This window comes from Dendrobates tinctorius, unplaced genomic scaffold (assembly GCF_039654945.1).
Source record: "Dendrobates tinctorius isolate UK_male_01 unplaced genomic scaffold, ASM3965494v1 ptg000090l, whole genome shotgun sequence".
Classification (NCBI taxonomy): Eukaryota; Metazoa; Chordata; class Amphibia; order Anura; family Dendrobatidae; genus Dendrobates; species Dendrobates tinctorius.
In genome coordinates, this window is record NW_027361758.1 from 8,416,595 (window position 1) to 8,442,420 (window position 25,826).

Sequence of the window (25,826 nt, forward strand, 5' to 3'; positions counted from 1 at the left end):
CATATATGGACATCTGTTTAATATGAAATACTGTATGGCTGCTGATCAAAGGAATGTTCTCCACTCTAGAGAGAATTATCAGCTGATTGTAATGAAAATAACTAAGCACACCTCTTTGAATTTTAGTGTTTTATGTTTCAGGCCACAATAAAGGAGTTAAAAACATTTTGTCCTCAGAAAGTCTTAACCCCTTTGCGACCTAGTACTGCGCAGGTCGCTTCCCTCCTTTTGATGTGGGCTCCGGCGGTCAGGTCATATCTTTCCTGGTACATGTCAGCTGTTTTGAATAGCTGACATGTGCATGGAACAGCCGCAGGCGGAATCGCGATCCACCTGCAGCTATTAACTAGTTAAAGGCCGCTGTCAAACTCTGACAGCGGCATTTAATGTGTGCTTCCGGCCATCGGGCCGGAATTCCGCCCACTGGTGACACCCGTCACGTGATCGTAGGTCACCGATGGGTTGGTATGACACAACCAGAGGTCTCCAGCAGACCTCTATGGTTGTCAGTGCCGGATTGCTATGAGTGCTGCCCGTTGGTCGGTGCTCATAGCAAGTGTGCATTTCTGTTACATACAGGAGATCTGATCATTGCCAGTATGTAGCAGAGCCGATCGGGTTATGGCAGCTTCTAGTCTCCCATGGAGACTATTGAATCATGCCAAAAGTTAAAAAAAAAAAAAAAAAAAAGTTTTTAAAATATATATAAAAAATAAAAGTTTAATTCACCCCCGATCTATCAATAAAAACAAGGATTAACCTGATCGTTAAACGGCATAATGAGAAAAAAGTCAAAACGCCAGAATTACGTTTTTTTTGTCGCCACGACATTGCATTACAATGCAATAACAGGCGATTAAAAGATCGTATCTGCACCAAAATGGTATCAATAAAAACGTCAGCTCAGCACACAAAAATAAGCCCTCACTCAACCAGAGATCACGAAAAATGGAGACGCTACAGGTTTCGGAAAATGACGCAATTTTTTTTATTCTTTAACAAACTTTGGACTTTTTTTCACAACTTAAATAAAAAAGAACTTAGACATGTTTGGTGTCTATAATCTCGTAATAGAAGAAATAACATGAGTACTACTGTAGAGTGTGCACAAGAAACCCGGCACTCAACTTAATTCTGTGAACCAGAATTACCGTAATTTTATTGGTTCGCCTCCTGACGAAGGAACGAAACGCGCGTTGGGGCGCTTATGGAGGACCGCATTAGCAGACCACATTTAACATGTAAGTGTCTTGAATGATTTCTCTTTTTTGTTCACAGCAACCAGCATCAGTTCATTTAATGGCAGTCTTTGTATTGCTAATTATTTTATGGTTGATACAGACGGTGGCAGTATCTGTGAATTTTTAGGTGCACTGTTTTGCATATTTAGTAGGTCAGGCTTCTGGCGTTATTCTCTCCAATGATACATTTGGTAGTAGCCTTGATATTGTGTTTCTTGCATATTATTTTGTTATATTGATTAACTTGAATAAAGTCAAATATCTTTTTACTGGCATGGTATACTGATTCTTTGGTGGTTTATTAAATAAAAAAGAACCTAGACATGTTTGGTGTCTATAGTCTCGTAATAGAAGAAATAACATGAGCACTACTGTAGAGTGTGCACAAGAAACCTGGCACTCAACTTAATGCTGTGAACCAGAATTATCGGTTCACAGCAAGTCGAGTGCTGGGTTTCTTGTATTTATGATCGCTTAATGAGTGGAGAATCGTAATGGCAGGTCAGTTTTTGCATTTGGTGAACAAGGTAAAAAAAAAAAATTAAAAAAACATTGTGGAATTGGACTTTTTTTTTGCAATTTCACCGCAGTTGGAATTTTTTTTCCTGTTTTTTTGTACACTATGTTAAAAACAATGGTGTCGTTAAAAAGAACAATTCATCCCGCAAAAAAACAAGCCCTCATAAGGCCATATTGATGGAAATATAAAAAAGTTATGGCTCTGGGAAGGAGGGGAGGCAAAAACAGAAACGCAAAAATGAAAATGGGTAGGGTCTCTAAGGGGTTAAAATTAGCCCAGTACCTCAGTTGACAAATTATACTCTTAAAAAAAAAAACAGACCAAAATGCAGAAACAATGTGATAAAAAAATATTTACACCCCTTTAAATTTTAGCTTGCATAACTACCTTTAACAGCAATAAATTCATACAGAAAATGATTACTTATTATCAGTCTCACACATCGTTTTGGAGGAATCCTTGCCCAAGCTTTCATTTTTATTGTTCATTTCATTGTTGCTTAAAGAGGACTTTTCACCACTATGAACATGTTAAACTGGCCACATCATGGAATAAAACATTTTTTTTTTTTTTAATTTATCCTCTTCGTAGTGAAGATATTAAGTAGTAAAGATTAGGTTAAAATTTATGCTAAATTCAATTTGTTGTTAACATTGATTTGTCTCTAGGGGTGGGCACTCCTTCCCCTACATGAGGTTGACTAAACAAAAGTAGGCAGCAACACACAGGGAAAATAAAACAACACCCCCCTCTCCTCATTGACCTCTGTACTTACTGTGTAGAGATACAGCAAAACTGAGTTTTAGATAATTACAAACATTTCCAGATCTTAGTAGTCAGTGTATGGGGAGGTCAGAGCGCTGAGAAATGACATCTGGAAGTGTTTATAAGGACAGTTTCACACGTCCTGATATTTCCTGTACCGGAAAAAACGGTACTGGAGATGTCCATGTCCATGTGTCGATTTGTCACATCTGTGTGGCATCCGTGTGTACCGTCCGTGTGCTGCTTGTATGCTGTCCGTGTGTTTGTGTATTGAAACAATTTTTTTCAATGTTAACCCTATGACTTTTTAAAATGCACCCGGATGGCACACAGACGCCAGCCGTGTGTGGTACGTGTTTACACGGAACCATTGACTTGTATGGGTTCGTGTTATCTGTGCTGTTGCTAAAAAATGGACATGTCAGCGTGTTTTGCACACGGACATATGGTCCGTGAAAACATGCTGACATGTACACAGACCCATTCATTTGAATGGGTCTACGTGTGTTAGTGTCTCCATTACATGAGAAAACTGTCACCACACGTACCGGAGACACTGACGTGTGAAACCGCCCTAATGACACAACTCTGCATCAACTGAGGTCTAACTGAGCTAAGTTATGTATCTTTACAAACACTTATAGATCTCTTGGCACGGTGCTGTCAGCCCTATACCTCCTCCCAAATTTACTGCCGTGAGATGAGATCTGTAGGGGTTTGTAATGATACATAACTCAGCAGCATATCTTTACACAGCAGCTGGAGAGATCAGTGAGGAGAAGAGGTTCTTTTTTTCCCCCCTGTGTTGCATACTGTTTATGACTGGTGAGTCTCATGCAGGGGGAGAAGTAAACGCACCATAGACGAATCTCTGGTAACACCCAGTTGATCTATAACATAAATTATAACTTAAAACTTACAAGCTAATCTCTCCTGAATGGAGAGGAGAAATTAGAAAATTAGACTATACTTTACTAAGCTTTGCAGCCTCTATTCGATGTTGTGGCCAGTTCATAGTGGTGGTCCGAAGGCAAAGTATTTTTCATTTTAAATCACTATCTATTTAGTATCATAAACTAAGTGGCGTCCCATTTTCAGCATGCTTGGCTTTCGCTGACACTGCTCTGTTGCCGGCTCATAACTGCTAATCGTGCATCAGTGATTATGCCTAATTTTAGGGGTGAGGGCAGGAGCTATGGCAGTGACCCCAGCCTCTACACCCTGATGACGCTTACTTTTAGTATCTCAGCATGCACTGGGATACCTAAATGAAGCATTATCAAAAAAGGAAGTAGGGGGAAAAAAGAATAGCAGTTTTACAGTGTGTTAAGGAAGGTTAGGGAATTTTTAATTCAAGCATATTAGAAAATAGATTAGATAATAGCACTACATAGATAGGGATTTAGAATGAAAATAACTTTGACCTATGGACCACCCTTTTAACATGTTTCAACTGGTAAAAGGTCCTCTAAATTCATAGAGGTTTGGGGGGCATTCTTTTATCCACAGCGTTTCAATTGGGCAGAGCCACTGCCACATCTTGATTCTTTTCTTTTTCAGCCATTCCGGTGTAGATTTACTGGTGTGTTTGGCCTCATTGTCGGGTTGCACAATCCAGTTTCAACTAAGCTTTAGGTTTTGGATAAATGGCTTCAAATTTGACTCTAAAAGCTAATAAAATAAATTAGCGTTTTAAAAATGGTGCTGATGTAAAGCAGACATGTGGGAAATGGTGTTTATTAATGTTTTTGTGTGATATGACTATTTGGATTAAAGGAATAATCATTCAACTTTTGAAAATTGCAATTTTTTTTTACATTTTTGTCAAATTTCTGAAACTTTTTATAAATAAACACAAAACTTATCGACCTAAATTTACCATTATCATAAATTATAATGTGCCACGAAAAAACAATCTCAAAATCAATGGGATTTCTTGAAGCATTCCAGAGTTATCACCACATAAAGTGACATTGGTCAGAATTTTAAAAATTGGCTAAGAAATCTTATCAGTGTGTCTCAAGAGCTCAGCCACATCTTTCCGTTTTATTGTGCTTTGTTTGGTTATAAGACAATTGTCTGCAGCAGAAACATTCAATTACCGTACAGTGTAGTACAAAGATGAGTAATTTCCGTCCCTGGACATTAGCTATACATCAGGTGAAGATTAGCAGGTGGTTAAACCCATTTTTCTATAGAGGACTTGCAAAAAAATATATAAAATAAATTGTATCTGTGTACTTCAGTTAGCTCAGCCATGCCTCTACCTTTTTATTTTTTACTGTTACTTGTGTAGCTGTAAAACAATTGTCTGCAGCAGAAGTTCCCCTCCGGACTAGTGTTTAGTGAATTTTTGTGCACTCGGACAAAACTTCACTATACAACATACCTTTAACCAAAGGAGTAGGACTTCTGCCAATCAAAGACCAGCAGTGGGATAAAGCCCAGCTTTTCTGATGGATTTTTGGATTAACTGTTTCAGGATCATGTAGGTAATGTAGTAAGGCACTATAAAATAAAAATGAGGGTAACTATATTTTTGGCTTAATTTAAACTCCTTTCTAGATTTAAAACTTTTTTAAATTACTAACTCACATTTGCTAGTCATCATACCAGCACATTGTTAGGGACGGCGGAATGCACTAAATAATAGAAAGTGCGTTCGCCGCCCGGGGTCCACCGTGCAGAAGGTGTTACACTGCTGCTAGGTAATGGCAGACACGCAATATGGCGGTATATCGCACGCGGGATGAACGTCACCCGATGTTTGCTGGGCATACTCTGTTGATTCACAGAGGCGCCAAAGCAATAAACTTAAATACCGAGCATGTTGGACTCACAGGTCTCAGCGGAATGCATGCACGGTATATGGTCACAGGACTAGGGCCTAAGACACAGGGTCAGTGTCCGTCTAGACCTACCGTACGTGCGGCGTTGCTACCGCGAACGCCGACAAGTGCTGCTGACTGCAGCGTGGCAGCTGACACAGCCGCTATACGACAATGCCCAGGAGGGGGCGCACTGTCGGACGCTAGTTCTGTGGAGATATGCACTGTGGCCTGTAGCGTGCCGCTGACTCTATGACTAAGTCCCTATCCACACACGTAATATCAGAGGGAGGGGGATCTTAATGAGTCATTCGCAGGTTCATGCATCCATCATCATTCACACAGGTAGCAACTAGAGTCTATACTAGCGCATGGCCGAGCGGCCATGCAAACCTTTTATAGCCGGGACCTTCCGGAAGCTTCCAGATCCCTGAGATGGACCAATCAGATCTGGAGAAGGACCTGTGCATGTGACTCCCGATCTCCAATGGGAGATCGTCTCGTGAGCATGCTCAGTGGAGCGACGGAAGGACTTAGCCTCTGGAGTGACTTCCTGCTGATCAGCCTGCGCTGCTATTGCTGGCCCAGAGGTGGCAGCAACAGCCAGATCCACAGAGCTGGTCTGAGCAGAGCGTTGGGAACGACGGGGTTGCTGAGCAAGCTCCTTTGCAGTCGATGGAGAATGGGAGACCGCAGGATATGAAGCTCTGGATCCCTGCTGTGCAGTTGCAGGAAACTGACGCTTAACACACATATTACACTAGAATCCAGGATTATCAATATAATCCAGGAGTTTGTAGAACTAGCAGAAGATAGAGTGTAGATAACTAATTAAATATCAGATTTTTATATTGGATATATTATTATTATTTCTAAGCTTTCAGTTTACCTTTTGTTTCCTAAGCTTTAAAGGTATTTTGTTTCTTCAGTCAGCCCATTGATAAAAGTATAAAATTACTACCACTGCTACACCTATACTTGGGGGATACCATGTGAAAAAGGGGAAAATTGTACGCAACAATAGTTTCTAATTTTAAAAAACATCAGAAGGGGTCATAAATGGACATTATTCAACTGTAAGGAAGAAGGACTAGTTGCAGGTTCTTTGTGATTCAAATCAAGTAATATAAAGATATCCTATTCAATAAAATGAGAAATGTTCTATTTTTCTTTACACACATATATTCATATATACATATACACACTCCTCACCAATGCAATTACAAAACCAAGAAGGAAAAGTTGGGGAATTCTGGAAACCACAGGATATGTTAATGATATCTAAATGCTAAATAAATGTTAACAAAATTTTAAGTGCCACGCACGGAAATACCCTTACAAGCCTTGACATGATATCAATGAATTTATTAATACTTGTCTGAGGAATGTTATGCCACACTGAATGCAGTTGGGCATGAAAATAATCAAGATCCGCTGCTGGCAGTTCCCTTTGCAATTACTAACTAATGATATCCCAGATTTTCTCCATGAGTGATATGTCTGGAAATGCTGAAGGCCATAGTAGCACTTTCAGGCCACGCAGGCTGCTCACATTAGCATGAGCAACATGTGGCCTAGAGTAATTGTGATGAAAAATGACTCCTGAGACACTTTGGAGAAATGGCCCTAAGCACTGATTTCAAGACCAAATCAATGGAACGCCAATCTGTAGAGTTCCTGAAACAAAAACTGGAGAGATCTAGTTTATGTATATTATGCCACGCCACACTATAACTTGGGGAGTTGAAGCGGTGTGACGTTCCCATCTTGAAGGTCTCTTCATGAAGTTACTCACGTGGTCTCCAAACCAAATATCCAGCTATCATTTGATCCAACACAAAAGCGGGACTCGCTGAACAAGATAGACCTCCATTTCCGTCTTCACTGCAACATTCCAACCTCTGATTTAAATCTAGAGACACAGTGGGCAACTCCATGAGGAGGCCTTCACAATGGAATGTCACATTTGTTCTGTAAGGGCTTGCATCACATACTATAGCCAGACTTCTCTAGTCTTCATTCCAGGTACACTAACATCTCGACATTACATTGATTTGGTGCTGGAACCAGTGGTATGGCCATTAGGCTGGGTTCACATTACGTTGTAGCAGTCCATTAGACGGACTGCGTTACACTGCGGTATAACGCAGTCCGTTAACGCTGCCATTCAGCCCCGTCGTCGGGCGCATCGCGACGCATGCCATAAAGCGGCACGCGTTCGCGATGTGCTGTTATTCAGTGACGGAGCCTCGGACGCAGGCTGCAGCGTCTGAGGCTCCATCACCGCTAGTGCTGATGAATCATCAGCGCTAGCGGTATAGCATAACGCATGTCGCGTTATGCTATGGCATTAACGCAGCTCGTCAACGCTATGTGTTGAACCGGCTGTGTAACGCAATGTGAACCTCGTCTTACTCCAAAGTGTTCCAGGAGCCATTTTGTAACACGAACATGCCAGGCCATATATTTCTTGTGCTACTGTGAGCAGCCAGCATGGCCTCCACAATGCGTTTTGTGTTCCCATCGAGTCATATGTCCGAAATCCCCAGCAATACGGGGTCTGGACACATGTGTTAACAGGGCCAACGTACAAAATCCCCCACAAAACGGGGTCCAGACACATGCGACAACAGGGACAATAGACTGTAATAGTGATGGCAAAGGATACGTGAGCTCTGCGGTGCACTTTTTCCAGGCGTGTATGCCTGCAGGAGGTGGACACCCAGATGCAGTCTACTATGTCTGAGTGTCCAACTCCTGTAGGCGTGCACTCCTGAAAATGGTGCACGGCAGAGCGCACGTTCGTTCTGCCGTCACCATTACAGACCACTGGCCCCGTTGTTGCATGTGTCCGGACCCCGTTTTGCGGGGGATTTTGGACGTATGCCCCGAAGGAGACACAGAACACAACGTGAAAGCAACCTAAAAGTTCTACCATGGGCTTCAGCCTCTACAGATCTTTCTCCCATTGAACACATCTGAAATGCTATTAGTCAGTAATTGCAAACAGTATTATATCTGGATGATTTTCATACTCAAGTCATCAGACAACCATTACTAATCTCACTGAAAGCATTCTAACCCGTGTAAGTGTGGGTATTTCAGCGAGTGGCGCTCATACTCAAAAATTAATAAAGAGATATTTTGAATATGTTTTTTCCTAATTTCCATTTCATTAACATATACAAAGAAAGACATTCCAGCACCTCAGTAAAAAGTCATTTTTTATGGCTACTCATTTAAAAACATGGTGCAGTGGTTCAGGCCATATGAGCCACTGTATTATGTATTTAAGTGATTGACAATAAATGAAAGTAAAAGTTTTATTCAGGTGCTGGAACGGCTTTTCGTAGAAACATTTAAAAAGCATGAGTTCCGCAATTATTTCTCTAAGCACTCTGCAAAAGTGGGGGAATTTGTCAGTCAAAGGAAAGGAGAAAACTAAGTTCCAAGAACGAATCTATTTATGGTACATCGTTTACATGTCTATAAATTCTGTGATTTCCAGAATTGCACAACTTTTCATCCTTACTGTTGCAATTTCAATGTTGAGGAGGGAATATACACCATTTGTTGGCTTGTTTGATTTTCTGTAGAAAGAGAAAAGTAAATGACAGATACAAATGTTGACAACCTATGATAGAATGAATGAAGGCAGCATGTTAAAATAAACATGACATAGAAAATGGTGTGAACTGTAAGCAGCAGGTTAGTCCTGAGAGAAGTGTGAAGACTTCTTAGCTTTTACTGCTTAGTACCAGCTATTCTGACAATAAATTAATAGAAAGGAAAGATGCAGATTATATGTGCCTGGGAAGAGGGGTTACATCCTAAAGTTCTAGCTAGTGGATGGGTTAACAGTACGACATCCTCTCTATCTGCAATACCTTTGGAGATGTCCGAGCCTTGGATGTCTGGGCTGGTGCTGTGCCTCCAATCCCCCACCTCTAGCATTCTTCCTATATGACTTTGCTCAGTATGGTACTGATTAAGTTTTGTAGGGGAACTTGTTTTTGTGTTAGGTTTGTAAGGGAGGGCAAGCTGTGACAGAAGACTTAGCTTTTTGGAATGGTTAAGATGATTTTTTGATTCTAAAAGGAACAAAGCAAACACACCAATTAACACCACAAAACATGCAAAATCACGTCACAATTAATAGGTCTTCCAGCAAAAAGTGCATTTAATATTTAGGGTGCACTTTTCCCTTTTTTTGTACAGGATTTGTTAAATGTCAGTAGCAGTTGCTGGAAGACATGAGAACCAAATTCAAATATTTTCATCTCACAGATTAAAAGTTGCCAAAAGTGCATGTGTTCCTTATAATTCCACAAGTATTCTTAAAATCCCGAACAGATTCCAAGCTGTTCTTTCAGGTAAGACCAGCAGAGCCCAATTATGTGGGAGCTTTCGGCAGAAACTGAGTCCTATGGTCTTTTGGAGTAAGAGCAATGTTTTAAAACTGCAAAATAAATTTCCATAATTGGAGTCATGTTTGGATGTTATCTTTTAAACAAGGACTCTTTCAATGCATTTTTTTTTTCCAAAGCAGATGAAGAGGACACTACTGGAATTAGGAATGTTTTATGATAAGAGGCTTTCCTATCGTTATGAAGATTTATTGTGCACTAAATGTGACAAAAATGAGTAGAACAATTCAAAGAGTTTAGGAGCTGGTCACAGTCAATAATCTATGGGTCAAAACTTTTATTTTCTGCTTCACATTAATGATTTCTTTAATATACAGTATATAGCAATATTACAGACTCCATTTACTTTCTTTAATACATCTCTTTAACTTGGGTGTATACAAAAGTAAAGACTGCTAGGCATTTAAGTTTTAATTTTCTTATAGTCTAAGCCTTTGATTATGGAGACATTTCACATTGCTGGTCTAAAAAAATGTTGCTATAAACTATATTTTAATTTAGACAATCACCATAAAGGTTTGCAACTACTTTCAGTTCGATATATACATAAAAAGGCACGGAAAGTTGGATTTTATGGTAATTAAAGTAGCAAATACCCAATCTGTGCTGGTAGCTTTCCCGTAGTAAAACCATCTCCATAGGATACATCATGCATTCTGACATTCTTTTAGGTAAGGTGCGTGCAGAGCAGATGGATGTACAAATACAGTACTTCACAGGAAAATTATTTCAATGAGATCTACAGCATGCAATGTAACTGGATATGAGGATAGATTCATGCAGGACAAGAGAACATTGTTGCTGATTAGAAAGTGTCTGAAGACATAAACCAATGCTGCAAACTGGCACATTCATTCATAACATGCAATAACTACAGCCTTCGCAAGAATCTCTAAGAAGCAAAGTATTAAGACAGTCACAACCACATAAAAGTGTATGTGGGGAAAATAAATCTACATATAGGAGCATGCTTACAACCATATGGATAAGCATATGTTTGTTCTTAAAAAAAACAAACACAACTAGCAGGGAGAGAAAAGGAAGCTGATGCACTGAGCTGAGCTATCAGAGATACCCAAAGCAGCCCTCACAACTTTACAGCTTAGGGAGAATGCTGGAGTTTAATAAATAACATCTAGATTATGCATGTTATAGCAGAAGCATGCCAGCGCAATATATGCCAAGCAGGAAATTGCTTGGGTCACCTGTAATAAGAATACACCCATCATGTTCAGTTATTGTAATCTGCAGCTCCTTAAAGTTAACCTGACAGCTGCCCTAGCCCCACTAAACTGACACCATGTACATATTGCAACCTTTCCCTTTTCTAACAAGCCCCTTTTTGTAGTTCAGTGACTACTGAATTAATATAAAACCAAGTTTGAAGAGGTGCTTGTGCTAATAAAACTAGTTGTTGACTAGTCAGGTGGGCATTGATTACCCCAGACTAATCCTTCCCCTAATCATAAAAACACGTCTCTGTGGGCAAGATCGGCAAGATATTTAAAGTGACGGCACCGCCGGCATATATCATGCACATGCACGATGTTCTCTCTCACTATGAATGCCTAATGAGGCCAGATTTACATTCTCAGTTTATTTGGTGCACTGGGTATGCCTAGGGAGGTGGCAATGATGTAGATCTCCACCAGCTTATAAATGCCTACAGGGGAGTGCTAACATGATCAGAGGGAGGATTAGTCCAGTGTAATCAACACACCTCCAACTAGTCAACCACCAATTTGCATATCGCGAGTGCAACTTCTAAGTTAATTTTATATTAATTCAGCAATTGCCGAGCCAGAAAAATGGGCTTATTAGAATGCATTGAAAGACTGCTATACATACATGGTGGTGGTGAGTGGAGGCAAGGGCAGCTGTCAGGTTCCCTTTAAATGTCAAGTCACTGGATACTTGAATATAGCAGCTGCAATGCTCTGACACCTCATATAATTATTAATTAAATTTTATAAAAGCAAATGGGAAGATTAATATTAAAGTCTCCAAATGTTGACAGTTCTCGTGTCTCAGCACGGATTGCATTTCTGCTGTCTTGTAATAAGTGGCTTTTGCCTATTAGGTTGTCTACGAAAATCATTTTTCTGAGAATGTAACTTTACAATGATATTCTTCTGGACAGGGCTGATCGTTCTAATACCACTACTGAAACAATTAAAATAGTTATGTTTTATAATCTACAGGGCTACAAGTGCTATGGAATATTAGATCACACTTGTTAGGCAACAAGGCACTTACTGTTGGCTATGTTTGAAGCCGTGTAACTGTCGGCCATTCCAGAAACCTGACTTGCAATGCTGATTTCACTTGCTCTTCTGTACCCCCTGAAGTGGGGAGCAGTTATAGGGGAGGAAGGGGAGGCATTTTCCACGAAGACTGCACCATGAAACTGAACAACATCCGCTATGAAACCGAAAAAACAAAACAGGAGAACAAGGAGAAAAACAAACAAAACAAAACAAAAGTAAAATTAAAAATCTAGACCCAAACAGGACAAGAAAACAAGAAGGCATTAGGAGGGATGAAGATGCAACATCTCAGATGTGAACATTGTAAAGCATTCAGAAACATAAAAAAAATGATGTATTAATTGTCAAACCCATACGAAGACAAGCAAATGAAATATACACCTGGAGTTTATTTCATTCCAAAACTTTCAGGAAGGGAAAATGCAAATGCCTAAAAATAACATTTGCGTCAAAGCTGGGATTTAAAAAAAAAAAAAAAAAAAAAAAATGATAATTTGATGTAGCACAAAGCCTTTAACTAATGACATATTTATATACATATATATGTACATGATATATTTGTATGGACACACACACAGACTTGTCTATGTACACATATATACATATATAAACGTATGCATTTACATATGCATTCAGAAGGAATAATGGGAGAATATCATAGGAAGGACTGAAATTAAAAAAATACAAAGGAAACTTAGAGGTAACTTACTTCAGACTGAAAAATAAGGGGATTATATCGGTTTCATATGGTCTTTTAGTTCTTCCACAATACATTCTTTAACATCATTGACCTCTAATTTTGAAATGTTCAAAATGAAAAGGTTTTGGAAAATAATATCTTTATCCTCGGGCTAGAGATGCACACTGATGGGCTATTATATGTGTTGTCAGTTATCCATATGACTCTACCATGGAACATGTTGTTTGACAATGATACACATCATAGTAAAGATCAAGCTTGAAGCTACTTTAATAATCCCCCTCAATCCCAATTATGTCGAATTAGAAAAAAGGACTCCCTTCCTCAAAGAAACAGCACCACTTTTTTCCATTGCTTGTGTCTGATATGCAGCTCAGCACATTTCTCAAACATTGCCTGTCAGTTCTTTAAATGTATGGGGGGAAAGGAATTATTTTGATTAAAGGGAATAGATCAGCCTCAGAAACACTATTCACCTATAGCTATAAAATAGTCTGCAGATAAATAGCATTTAAATCATGAATTGCTGCTTTACTGGAATTGGGGCTACAGGGAGAAAATTAAGTTGTATTCTCCATTCAGCTGCAAGAGATGAAGGGCGTTGTAGGGAGCCGTTACAGTCACCAATCACTAGTTAGCGCTCTGTAATCACTCGCCAACACATTGATTGACAGCCTGCTCTGCACACACAGCTGTAGGGAAGGCGGTCAAGCAATGTGCCAGGGAGGGATTACAGCCTAGTTCATTCTATACTAAGAAGCAGCTGCAGGAAAAATAGAACTTCATTTTCCCTGTAGCCGCTGCTCTAATAAGCATATCAAAATAAAGGATGGAATCTCCAGCGCTGGACTTCAGTTAAAAATTCATCATTTATTATAAATTCTTAAAATCGGACAGAAAAAAGTATGAATAAGGACATACAGGCAGATGGGGTCTCTGGTGGTCTCCAACCAACGCGTTTCGACCTAGAGGGTCTCACTCATGGTTCACACTAGACCAGTACTGACAACTACAAATAATACAAAGACTGGTAAATCACAGGTGTTGGACAAAAGAATTAATGAAAATAGGGAGTATCCCTACCAGTTAACTCTTGCAAAACACTCAGCCTAATGTGGAGCTGAAATATACATTAACCCTTTTACCATTAGTAAATGAAATAATGTAAACAAAAACTTATCGGAAAAACAGGAAAAAATAAAAACTAATGAAAAGATATCATAAGAATATAATGAATGGCAAAAAAATGTAATTATAGGAAAAAAAAAACAAAAACAAAAAAAAACCCCTACATTAATTAATATAATGTTAATAAACAAAGTAACAATCACAAAAAATATCAGAATAGCCAGAATTAAATAGGACTAAGTAAAATGTACAGAAGAAAATATCAATCTAATTGCAATATTAAATCAAGTCGTTTGTTCAGACCTAATGGTACTCTTGTATTTAATTTAAAAATCAATTATCTGGATGTGACTTTGTCTGTGAACCCTGACAGCCAAAAGGTCTGCGTTTTTCCTTTCAGAAAACCCACAGATACAAACTCGATTTTACAAGCTTATTCTTGTCACCCCAAGCACGTGGTTAAAAACATTCCAGTGGGAGAATTAATTAGGTTAAAAAGAAATTGCAGCTCACCTATAACATTTGCCAAAGAATCAAATAAAACCCTCTCTAGACTTAAGGACAGAGGATATGCTAATTGGATGCTAAGGAAAGCTGATAATATTGTCAGCAGGATCGATAGACACACCCTGCTGAATGAATCTCCTTTGAGCCTTGTACACACTGGAACTACTGGTAACAAGAAAAAGAATCGCACACGGGCCTCCTGCAACAATCATGATCGTCTTATAGTTAGTTTTTCTACCATGTACAGTCCACAATTCAATAAGATAACGGACATTGTCAAAAAATATTTACCTATTTTACACAATGATAATAAACTTGGTCAAATTCTGGACAATACCCAGATACGATACATAGCCAGGAAAGCTCCTGCTTTAGCGATATCTTATCCCCCAGTCTTTTTATCAGCAATAGGAGAACTAAAAATAATACTTGGTTGTCATATAAAGGCTTTTCCAAATGTGGACATCATCCCTGTAAAGTCTGCAATTATGTGGTTAAAACCAGCAGATTTACTTCTAGTGTTACTGGCATATCATACCCTATTCAGTCTCACATAAATTGTAATTCAGAAGGAGTAATATATGTTATTGAATACGTTTTTTGTAACCTACAATATGTGGGCTGCACAATAGGACCTCTTAAAAAGAGAATTAGGAAACATTTGTCAGAAGCTACTAGCAACAATTATAATATCTCAGCAGTTTCTTATCATTGTAAAACTGTTCATGAAGGTAAAACTGATAGTCTCAAAATTATAGCAATAGAGAAAGTCTATAGATCTACTAGAGGAGGTGATTTCAGGAGAAAATTATTAAATCGTGAATCCTTCTGGATTTTTAAATTAAATACAAGAGTACCATTAGGTCTGAACAAACGACTTGATTTAATATTGCAATTAGATTGATATTTTCTTCTGTACATTTTACTTAGTCCTATTTAATTCTGGCTATTCTGATAATTTTTGTGATTGTTACTTTGTTTATTAACATTATATTAATTAATGTAGGGTTTTTTGTTTTTTTTTTCCTATAATTACATTTTTTTGCCATTCATTATATTCTTATGATATCTTTTCATTAGTTTTTATTTTTTTCTGTTTTTCCGATAAGTTTTTGTTTACATTATTTCATTTACTAATGGTAAAAGGGTTAATGTACATTTCAGCTACACATTAGGCTGAGTGTTTTGCAAGAGTTAACTGGTAGGGATACTCCCTATTTTCATTAATTCTTTTGTCCAACACCTGTGATTTACCAGTCTTTGTATTATTTGTAGTTGTCAGTACTGGTCTAGTGTGAACCATGAGTAAGACCCTCTAGGTCGAAACGCGTTGGTTGGAGACCACCAGAGACCCCATCTGCCTGTATGTCCTTATTCATACTTTTTTCTGTCCGATTTTAAGAATTTATAATAAATGATGAATTTTTAACTGAAGTCCAGCGCTGGAGATTCCATCCTTTATTTTGCTTCAGTCAACGCCCCTGATCAAGGTGACTCCGTGCGCAGGAGGATTATGGATCGCAACTGAGACTGGTGAGCTGACCTCCCTTCATTTTCCCTATCCTTTTATAACAATAAGCATATCAGGCATGTTTTACATGCTCTTTGCAAATAGTTCTACAGGTAAACACAGTTTCTGGCAGTGACAGGTTACCAATCATGAATAGAAATGTTGCTAGAAGATTGTAACTCCCATTCATAACCTATCATCACTATCTTGTATCTAACCATGAAATTATTTCACATAACGAATAGACTTAAAGGGAACCTGTCACCAAGTTTTCTCCATATTAGCTAGCACTGGGTGTATAACATGACAGATGTTATCCACATCCATCAAAGCAGGAGGAGCAGCAGTTTCTGGGAGTGAGGAGACACTGAGCACAGACAAATAGCATATGGTGTAGGAGATTTAGAAAATGTATTTTGAGGGATCAACACATGAGTTATACACAGATTGCTGGAGTTATGTGTAAGAGGTGTAAGAGGTGACAGGTACCCTTTAAGGATTGTCAAGTAAAAAATGTATTTATAATAGTTTTCCCAAGATAACAAAAATACACAAACACAGTATTTTAGACATTTTAAAGGATACTAAATAAAACTAACGCAAAAGGAAAACTAAAACAGTTGCCCATTCCCAGCAGATTCCAGTGCTCATTTTACCTTCGCCCTGTTGAAAAGGTTATCTGCAACTTCCTATGTACCAGCTATTATAAGGCTCCCCCAATATTCCTTAAGAATATTATATATTACTCGAACAATAAGCATAATAGAAATTGTTTCACATCTATACAATATCCTTACTAATTAACAGATCGATATTACTGTAAACTGTAGTGAAAAGCAATCTTACATTCAAGTGTAATGCCACCCTTACCATAGTGACAACAGGTTATGGAATGTCAGAGTTACCGTACATAATAAAAAGGTATAAAAGTGTACTAAATGATGGTAATAAACATACAGTTTAAAGAAAAAGAATAATGGTGTTTATGAAATCATAAAATAATATTGATATTAATAGACAATTCTAAAGGATAAATGCACCATACTTAAAATCCTGGGTATAAAACCATGAGAGCCTAATGTTAATTTTATGTAATTTAGACATAGCGCAGCCAATTATCTCATGGTTTCTTATACCCTATACAGCGCCCTACATGAAGGTAAAGACAATATTAATTTTTCATGCAAAGCATCCACAATTAATAATTATGAAAAATGGAATCACACATACAGTCTAGCAATGATTGACAGTTTTCCGAGCCAAAGCAAAGAGTAGATCCCATAAGGAAAAAAAAAGATGAAATAAGACCAAAGACCCCCAGACAAAAATAAAAAAAATGTAACCACTTTGTGACTGTGTCATTTCCACCCATTCTGAACAGGCATTTTTTCAGTTTTTTTGTTTATGTTTATGTGCTTTCAATGGTTCTAAAAAATGTTTTCGTTTGCATATTCAAATAATTTTTGTCCCTCCTTTTTTTGTGATACATTAAGCTTAAATTTTATGTCATTTTTATATTCCTTTTTCATTTATTAATATAGGAAGAAAATGTACAGAAAAATAGGAAATGTGAATGTTTCATTTTTTATACATTTTTACGACCACAAAGGACCTCTAAAAACATTTTAAATTGCGTTCCCTTTCTATTTTTATATATTGAACATATTTTTATTTATTCAAAGGAGAGAGGGACTAGAAGCATTGATTCAGGCCAGCGGTATCTTTTTTCAGTTTGCTTTTATTTATTTTTTATATACTGTATTTTATTTTTGTTATTTTTGTTTTTTTCTTTTATTTTACACACTGTACTTTTTATTGCCGGGTTCCAGCCTCTTGTCTGCACAGCTAACTGGGTCTCCTAGGACCCAGCAGCACCTGTTCCGTCATTACACCCATTGATCAATTGTTCACTGGGTCCAGAAAAGGAAGTATGGTAAGTGATACTGCTTCTTAATCTGTATACACAAGCGGTGGTGTAGGGTTGTGTATACAGATACGGAGACAGTAATGATTTTGTTCTCTGGAAAGTATGATAAAAAAATATTTTCTTTAATGAATATTCCCAAAAAGACCATTGGTTCTTTAACACATATGGCTAGGATGTACGACTCAACTTGCAATATGAAATAGTGTGAATGGCTGTGTCGACATTATGTTTGTTAAAAAATTGTGCAACCAATAATATTATTTAATTTAAGGGAGCCTTTAGACATCGTTTCTGTTAAGTGGAAAAAAAAGAAAAAGAAAACTGTAAGTGTGATTCCAGCCTATTAGTTGTAGCATTCAAAAAAGCAGAACAATGGAAAACAGGAGGTAGAGAGCAGTGTAGAATTCACATAATGGCTTGAATTAATACAGTTTGAGAAATAACTTTGACAAACTAGGTATTTAAAAAAAATCCACAGCTTTAAATCTGCATAAAAGGTAAAAAAATCCTATGCAGGTCACAAATGACAAACAATATGTACATGTCCTTATTGATGTGTCTTAATCTGAAAGCTTTAACAACAAATAATATCAGTTTCTTGATATAATTTAAATTGTTTTACATTCAGAACTTCAAATTATTAGCATTTACCAGAATATGAATTTTATTTGTATAGCGCCAACATATTTAGCAGCACTTCACAATTAGTTTTTGTTTACAGATTTCAGCCCCATTCACACTTGTGTTTACCGTATATTTGAACCATACTGTGTAATATATATATTATATATCAATATGTTCTGCATAGGAGATATATGACACAACCTATTCCAAAAGAGACACAGAAAACTACTAGTATGGCGGCTTATAGTGTGGTAACACGCTTCACAATGTACGTGAGATGTCAATGTAAAATACTGGAGGCATGAATATTTCCATTGTTATTCTGCACCTACACCCACAAAGACAGAATATGGAGCTAATACACACAAGTATGAATGAGGCTTAAAAAGGAACTTTAACTAGATTGGGCATATTAATCTGGCCACATCATGGAAAAGCGGCTGCAGAGCAAATGTAGTATTTACTTGATAATTTCTCCTTTCCATTTCAGAGATATTAGCTTGTAAAGCTTAGGCTATAATTTATGTTATAGTTCAACTACGTGTTACCAGAGATTTGCATCTTACGCTGCATTAGGTTAACCAATTATAAGCAGGCATCATTGCATGGTACAAAAATAACATGCCATCCTCTACTCACTGGTCTCTGCAGCTACTGTGTAAAGATACGGCAGATCTAAGTTCTGTATCATTACAAACACTTCCAGATCTCATCTTATGGCAGGAAATGTGAGTGAAAGGTAAGAGCTGACAGATCTGTGAGATGAGAAGTGTTTGTAATGGTACATAACTCAACTTTTCTGCATCCCTACACAGTAGTTGCAGAGATAAGAAAAGAGATAAGAAATGAGGGCGTGTTCTTTTTTTTCACCTGCATAACGCCTCCTGCTTATAATTGGTCAGCTTCATGTAGGAGAAATGTAGGAGAAGTATACACCCTATAGATAAATCCCTTGTAATACCCAAGTGAACTATAAAAAAAAACAACTGTAAGATAAACTTTACGAGCTATTATCTTCGCAACGGAAAGGAAAAACGAAAAAATAAAATCTTAATTTTACTCAGCTCTGTAGCCACTATTCCATGATGTGGCCAATATAACATGCACAAATTGGTGAAAAGTCCTCTATAAGACGTTTATTAGTGATGAGCCAGTATACTCGTTGCTCAGGTTTTCCCGAGCATACTCGGGTGTCCTCCGAGTATTTTGGCATGCTCGGAGATTTAGTTTTTGTTGATGCAGCTGCCTGCTTTGCGACTGCTAGACAGGCTAAATACTTATGGGAATTCCCTAACAAACAGGCATTCCTCACATGTATTCAGGCTGTCCATCAGTCGCAAATCATACAGATACGATGACACAAACTAAATCTCCGAGCATGCCAAAATACTCGGAGGACACCTGAGCATGCTCGGGAAAACCCAAGCAACGAGTATACTCGCTCATCACTAATGTTTATAAACTGTAAAGTTCAGACAACTTAAAGAGACGTCTTATAAAGATAATCCCTTTTTAAACATAAGCAGCACTTACATCTCCGATCCTGCTAACACCAGCGAAATCTGCGTTTGTCAAATTATTTTGACTATGGCAGAGTTATTAATAAAGCCATTTTTACTTAATGGTTAAAGCTTTTTATACTAATCATAGTGACAGAGAAACTTTCAGCTAAGACAGCATTCAATAGAGAACCATGGTGCAGAGGAGAAAAACAATAGGAGGGGATGATACACACACTCAGCACAAGTGGCAGATTTACTGGAAGTGTCTTGGCAGCTTAGGACAGGAACAGGGATACTGGTTTCCATGACGCCATCTTGACGCTGGAGAGCAACCGCTGGGCTGCCTTCCATGAGAAGGATGGGATTGTTCTGTACAGCCTCGACTGAATGAAGATGAGAGGGAAACAAAAATAAAACAAGACAAAACGCTACAAACATGTAACCAGACAATGTAACAAACAACATACATTCTACACACTTTTGAAAAAAAAAAAAAAAATTCCCCTTATTACATTACAACTGAAAAGAGTTAATATTTTGAGTAAGAATATATATATGGCAACACCTCCAATTTATATAATCAGCCCTCTTAAAGTAAACTTTTGTGTAACATAACATTATTATCATTACTTGCTAAATAAATATAATGTTTTTATCCCTTTGTTTTTGTTCTCACTTTTTCCCAGCTTGTTCATACTGTGCAATGTGAACCAAATATGCTTTTATGTAGAAGCCATGAAAAAGCTAACAATTATTGCTGCAAGATCTGATCGATTACATTATAACTTTTTTCTCTGACTACTTAAGGCCTCAAAACACATTAAAGTTGTCCGAACGTGCTGAAACCAACCCATCGTCTACTGCGTATTGGGCTTCCCGACTCTTCGCCAATAGAGAAAGTCAGAAGAGAGAAGGGGTGGGTTGTGTTCACACACGCCATCCTTGGGTTGGAGAAAAGTTAGAAACCACCTGATGTTAAGTATTTAGCCCCATAATCTAATTTTTCTCAAAGTCCTGGATAACCTCTTTAAAAAAAAAAAAAGCTCTTTTTTGGGAGATTTTTAAGGAGCTTTTCTTTTCCTGAAGATTTTACTGAATCGGGCATGAATAGGTGTTTTTTACCCTTTGAACGGTATTTTTTGCTGCCTTTTGATTGCACAAAACCACTGAACACATGAACAGAATGATTTTTTTTTTAAATGCAAATGAATAGGATGAGACTTTTATGTGCGTCTGGGTTTTTTTCAAAGCGATTTTTCAGATTTTTTTGGGGAGCTGACCCACTCCAAAAAACTCAGTGAGCTCATAGCCTAACCATCCAACTCAACAAACATACTATACAGAAGTCCTTCAAGAGTGTCTATTATTACAGTGATCGCAAAAAGAAAGATTTTATAAGGTGGAAAGATTCTTGTAGGTATGCCTGGGTCGTCTTGGAAGAACTGAGTTATTTCAGAACCTTTTTTTTTATGCCAGTGCAAGCAAATGATAAAGTATCTTTGCAAAAGGTCTTACTAAAGAATGTTCTATTGATCGGTTTATATAGCTCTAATGCATATCCAAGGTATTATACAAATTAACTCTGTATAGTCTGATTGTGATGTTAAGTTTTCTTCCAACATTTCTCTGTTTTTTGATCTACTAATGTTAAGTTAGCATAAAGTTAGGAAAGTATGACTGCAAGATGTGATTATATAAGAATTGATTGCTGTCCATTAATATGGATATCAATAGGTTGGCATAGAGCTGTAGACCAAAAACAACAGGATATAAATAAATGCCTATTAGAAAAATGCTTCGTTATTGATGAGCAGAACACTATTTTACTATTCTTGTACAGCGGGTGACATAAGTATTGAAAACGTCAACGATTTTCTAAGTAAATATATTTCTAAAGGTGCTATTGACATGAAATTCTCACCAGATGTCAGTAACAACCCATCTAATCCACACAGGCTAATAAATCAAACCATAGATATCAATAAAATAAGTTAGGTGTAATAATGAGAAATGACACAGGGAAAAAGTATTGAACACATGAAGAAAGAGAGGTGCAAAAATACATGCAAAGACAGGACACTGGCAGAAATCTATTAGTAATTAGAAAGAAATCCTGTGAAAAATAATATCAGCTGGTTCAACTGATGGTCTATGAAAAGGTGTCTCATTATCAAGGTGCCACACAAAAAACATCTCATGATGGCTAAAACCAGTGAGCTGTCTCGAGAACTTTGCAACCTTGTTGTTGCAAAACATTGGCATTGGTTACAGAAGAAATTCTAAACTAATGAAGGTTCCAGTAAGCACTGTTGGGGCCATAATACGGAAATGGAAGGAACCTCCTTTCACCATAAAATGGCTACGACCAGGTACTCCCAGCAAGATTTCAAAAGAGGAGTGAAAAGAATTATCAGAAGAGTTATCCAAGTACCACCTGTGGAGAGCTACAGAAAGACCTGGAATCAGCAGGTACAATTGTTTCAAAGAAAACTATAAGTAATGCACTCAACCTCCATGGCCTGTATGCACGCTCACCATGCAAGATTCCATTGCTTAACAAAAAGCATGTTCACTTGAGATTAACCCCTTCGCGACCTTTGCTGTACTGCTCTGCAGGAGGTGCATTTGTGCCCAGAGCAGTACTAGTACGGCGGCACGATTGTGTGGCCTCACGCTGAGCGCCGCGGCGATCGCGTTCGGGTGTCAGCTGTACGTGACAATGAAAAAATGAAAACTCGCTGGTCAACTTTTAACCCTTATAACTTCCTAACAAAAAAAAAAATTTGAGTTCCAAAATTGTGCTGATGTAAAATTGTGCGGAAGTTTGGAGGTGGTAACAACATGGTGTGGGGCTGTTTTTGCACCAGGTATGCTTTGAGAGTTTAATTGTAAATTACCCAACAAACAATTGGATACTTTACTGTTACCACTTGGCTTAGTTCTTTGGCAAGCTCATTTGTGGATGCAAGACAGAGGCTACATTGTGTTTTAACAAGTGGAGTTGTGCTCACCTAGCACAACTTCTCAAGGTGAGCACTCTTAATTTATGTGGCTCTCCTTTGTTATAAATACTTACCCTGTGTGCACTCCTTTATTTGTTTTTTTTGCCTAAGTCTACTCATCTAATGATTGATAGTTTTCACAATATGCGCTAGCAGTGTGTTTTCTACAGATTGAAAAAAAAGAAAAATCTGCATGATAATAAAAACATAGACGATCCCCCATAGTCAAACAAGGGTCAACAGTGGTAATAAAATATAAACAAAAAAATAGTAAATAATACAAACAATCATAATTCCCTCTGCAGCATTGAAGAAGCAGTCCCTGTGATATTTGCCGGATCCAGCAAGCTTCACACCAGCTCTTCCAAGATATAGGTCAAACATTTTGCTCCTTGCCTAAATTTGACAACCGTCAGTACACTGCAGAATTAAAAATCCCTCAGTTGCTAAGAAAGAAGCAAGAGGTAAACAACAAAGTTGTTTGTATTTACAAGCACTTTACCATTTTACCCATTTAATAAGACAACCCATTTATTATTAATACTGAAAATAATAGTGTTTACAACAATGAGGAGTCTGAGACCACCTTAATATTCAAAACACCGAGTCTTTGAAAAAGCACTAAAGAGGCAACATCAAATAGTTAAATACTACCTGCTACCAGCACAACTATCAAAAACTAGAGATGTTAAAGACATCCTATCACGTCAATAAAGCACTTTTATAAAGCACTGCAGAATACAGTGACAATATGTTATTTGTACAAATTCATATTGATTCCTATTTGACAATGGTATGCAGTGGTGGAACTTGAATCTTGTATGCCCAGAGGTGCAACTGCAACCATTGCACCCATTCTAATTATGACCTATTAGTACGTCATTAAGAGAACAGAGAGAAGGCCATCTATTTAAAGTCTTTGACAGGTACTTAATCAATAGCATGATCCATAGTTTTTATCATTTTACACCTCTTATATGTGTACCATGTACTTAACTGATTTTAACACTAAACTATTTTTTTTGAAGTTCCTCAAAAAATATACTAAAGAATAATATTTGTGCTTGTGTGGCAGCAACTTGTTCGCCTACCAATAGTGTCAAAGCCATCAGGTTGTCAACTATTTAAAAAAAAAAAATGAATAGGGTGTAGTGAAGATGCACCACAAACACTTCCATTTTACACATTTCTTATGGGAAGAAAGCAACTGTCAAAAGTACCAGGACTGTAAAACTGTAGAATAAAATTAGCAACTTGTCTTCTACTTTGCACAAAACAAAAAAGCTGTCCTAAGTGTCTACATCGTTCTTTACAAACATGAGACATGATACAAATCACTACTTTAAATTGCCTTATGTATTGTTTGAATCATTGATCCATATGGCTTTCAGGCAGTTCTTGAAATATTTATCCCTCACATCTAAGAATAATTTATATAGAATATGTTCAGCTAAAGATCCGGTATGACCAACTAAAATATTTACCGTATATTTTTTAATGTGGGGCCCATTATACTGTATGGAGGACTGTGTTGGGCCCATTATACTGTGTGGAAGGCTATGTGGGGATCACTGTTGGGGCATCAGACTTTGTTGGGGTCACCATACTTTGCCGGGTGGGTTGAGGAGGGTACAGTAGGGTCATCATACCATGCGTGTGGAGGGTACTGTGGAGGAACTCACTGTGTGGATATCATACTGTGTTTGGGGTCACCTTTGTTGGCGTCATACTTTATTACCTGTGCTATTTGTTAATTCAAGGCTTATCCATTATTATTAAATATTTAAATTAGGCCATATGCTTTCTACTGCCCCATTTGTGATTATGTATTTATTTTATTCTAAGATCTATTAAAATGCACTTTGTTCTTATGACAACCCTTTTAAATTTGTTTCCATAGTAAAAGGTTCATCGTTATATTTGATGATAAGGAAAAACTTCCTCAACTGTAGACATTATTTTTTAAATATCAAGGTTGCCCTGTGATTTTGTCCACGTTTTTAATTTTGGCCATCTGTATATTTGACTTTGATATCACTCTCTCATGCATTTAAACATCCTTATTATATCTGCATAAAATAAAGGGAAAAAATATATAGTAAGAAAAAAAACAGTACAATAATGTATAAAGAGATAACACAGAGAAAACAGATTATTTTTCTAATACCACTATAGTTCTACTATGAAAGGTTAAAGGGGTTTTCTGGGCTCAACATAAATTTCTGCAGTCACTCTATGTGAGTTCAGACTGCCAAATCCTGATAGTTGTCCCTCACATGTAGATTAGCTTCTCTTCACCTTCTCTCAATGTCAGATTGACACATGACCACTCACTAGAGATGGAAATAGAGGAAAATCCTGACAGTGTGCACATTACAACACTGACAATTCAGCAATCTGCAGTTAGGAAGAATGCTTATGTTGAGTCATGGACATTGTTTTAACCCCTTAATGACAGCTCATGTGCATTAAAACGGCAGCCGTTAAGGGGCCTTATTCCCTCATTGCCGTTTTAAAACGGCGATCAGGAATAAAGCTGTAGTGCCCCTCAGATTCGGAAAATCTCTGGGGTTTCAGCTAAGGGGGTAGCTGAGACCTTGAAGACCAGGATTTTCCAGTCCCCGATCACATGATCACCATTATACAGTTAATAACGGCGATCATAAAAAAGCAAACAAACTGTGCCCGCTGTTAAAATAATTTCTCTGCCTTCTGACTTGATACACATGTCAGAGGAGAGAGAAATGATGCCCCCCCTCCCGAAAACCCCCAGTATCTTTTTGATCACTGTGATGGACACTATCACAGTGATAAAAAGAAAAAAAAATAGTAAATAAAATCCCCCATTGTCACCTGTTTGGTAAAAATGACAGAATTT

The 25,826-nt window shown here is 37.6% G+C and overlaps 1 protein-coding gene across 13 annotated transcripts in view; it reads right to left on the reverse strand.

Moving 5' to 3' along the window:
• Window positions 1–25,826, reverse strand: part of PITPNM2 (phosphatidylinositol transfer protein membrane associated 2) — a 525,412-nt gene that overhangs the window by 26,567 nt on the left and 473,019 nt on the right. For 8 of the 13 annotated variants that reach the window (XM_073586075.1, XM_073586064.1, XM_073586063.1 and 5 more), the window contains 3 exons: window positions 20,180–20,329; window positions 12,038–12,202; window positions 9,242–9,445 (listed from right to left, as the gene is read on the reverse strand). The exons of 1 other annotated variant lie outside the window; for it this stretch is intronic. In XM_073586075.1, the coding sequence (XP_073442176.1) occupies window positions 9,242–9,445; window positions 12,038–12,202; window positions 20,180–20,329 (519 nt within the window). The remainder of the gene's footprint in view (window positions 1–9,241; window positions 9,446–12,037; window positions 12,203–20,179; window positions 20,330–25,826) is intronic. 4 more of the 13 variants (XM_073586069.1, XM_073586070.1, XM_073586071.1 and 1 more) reach the window with 4 other exon arrangements.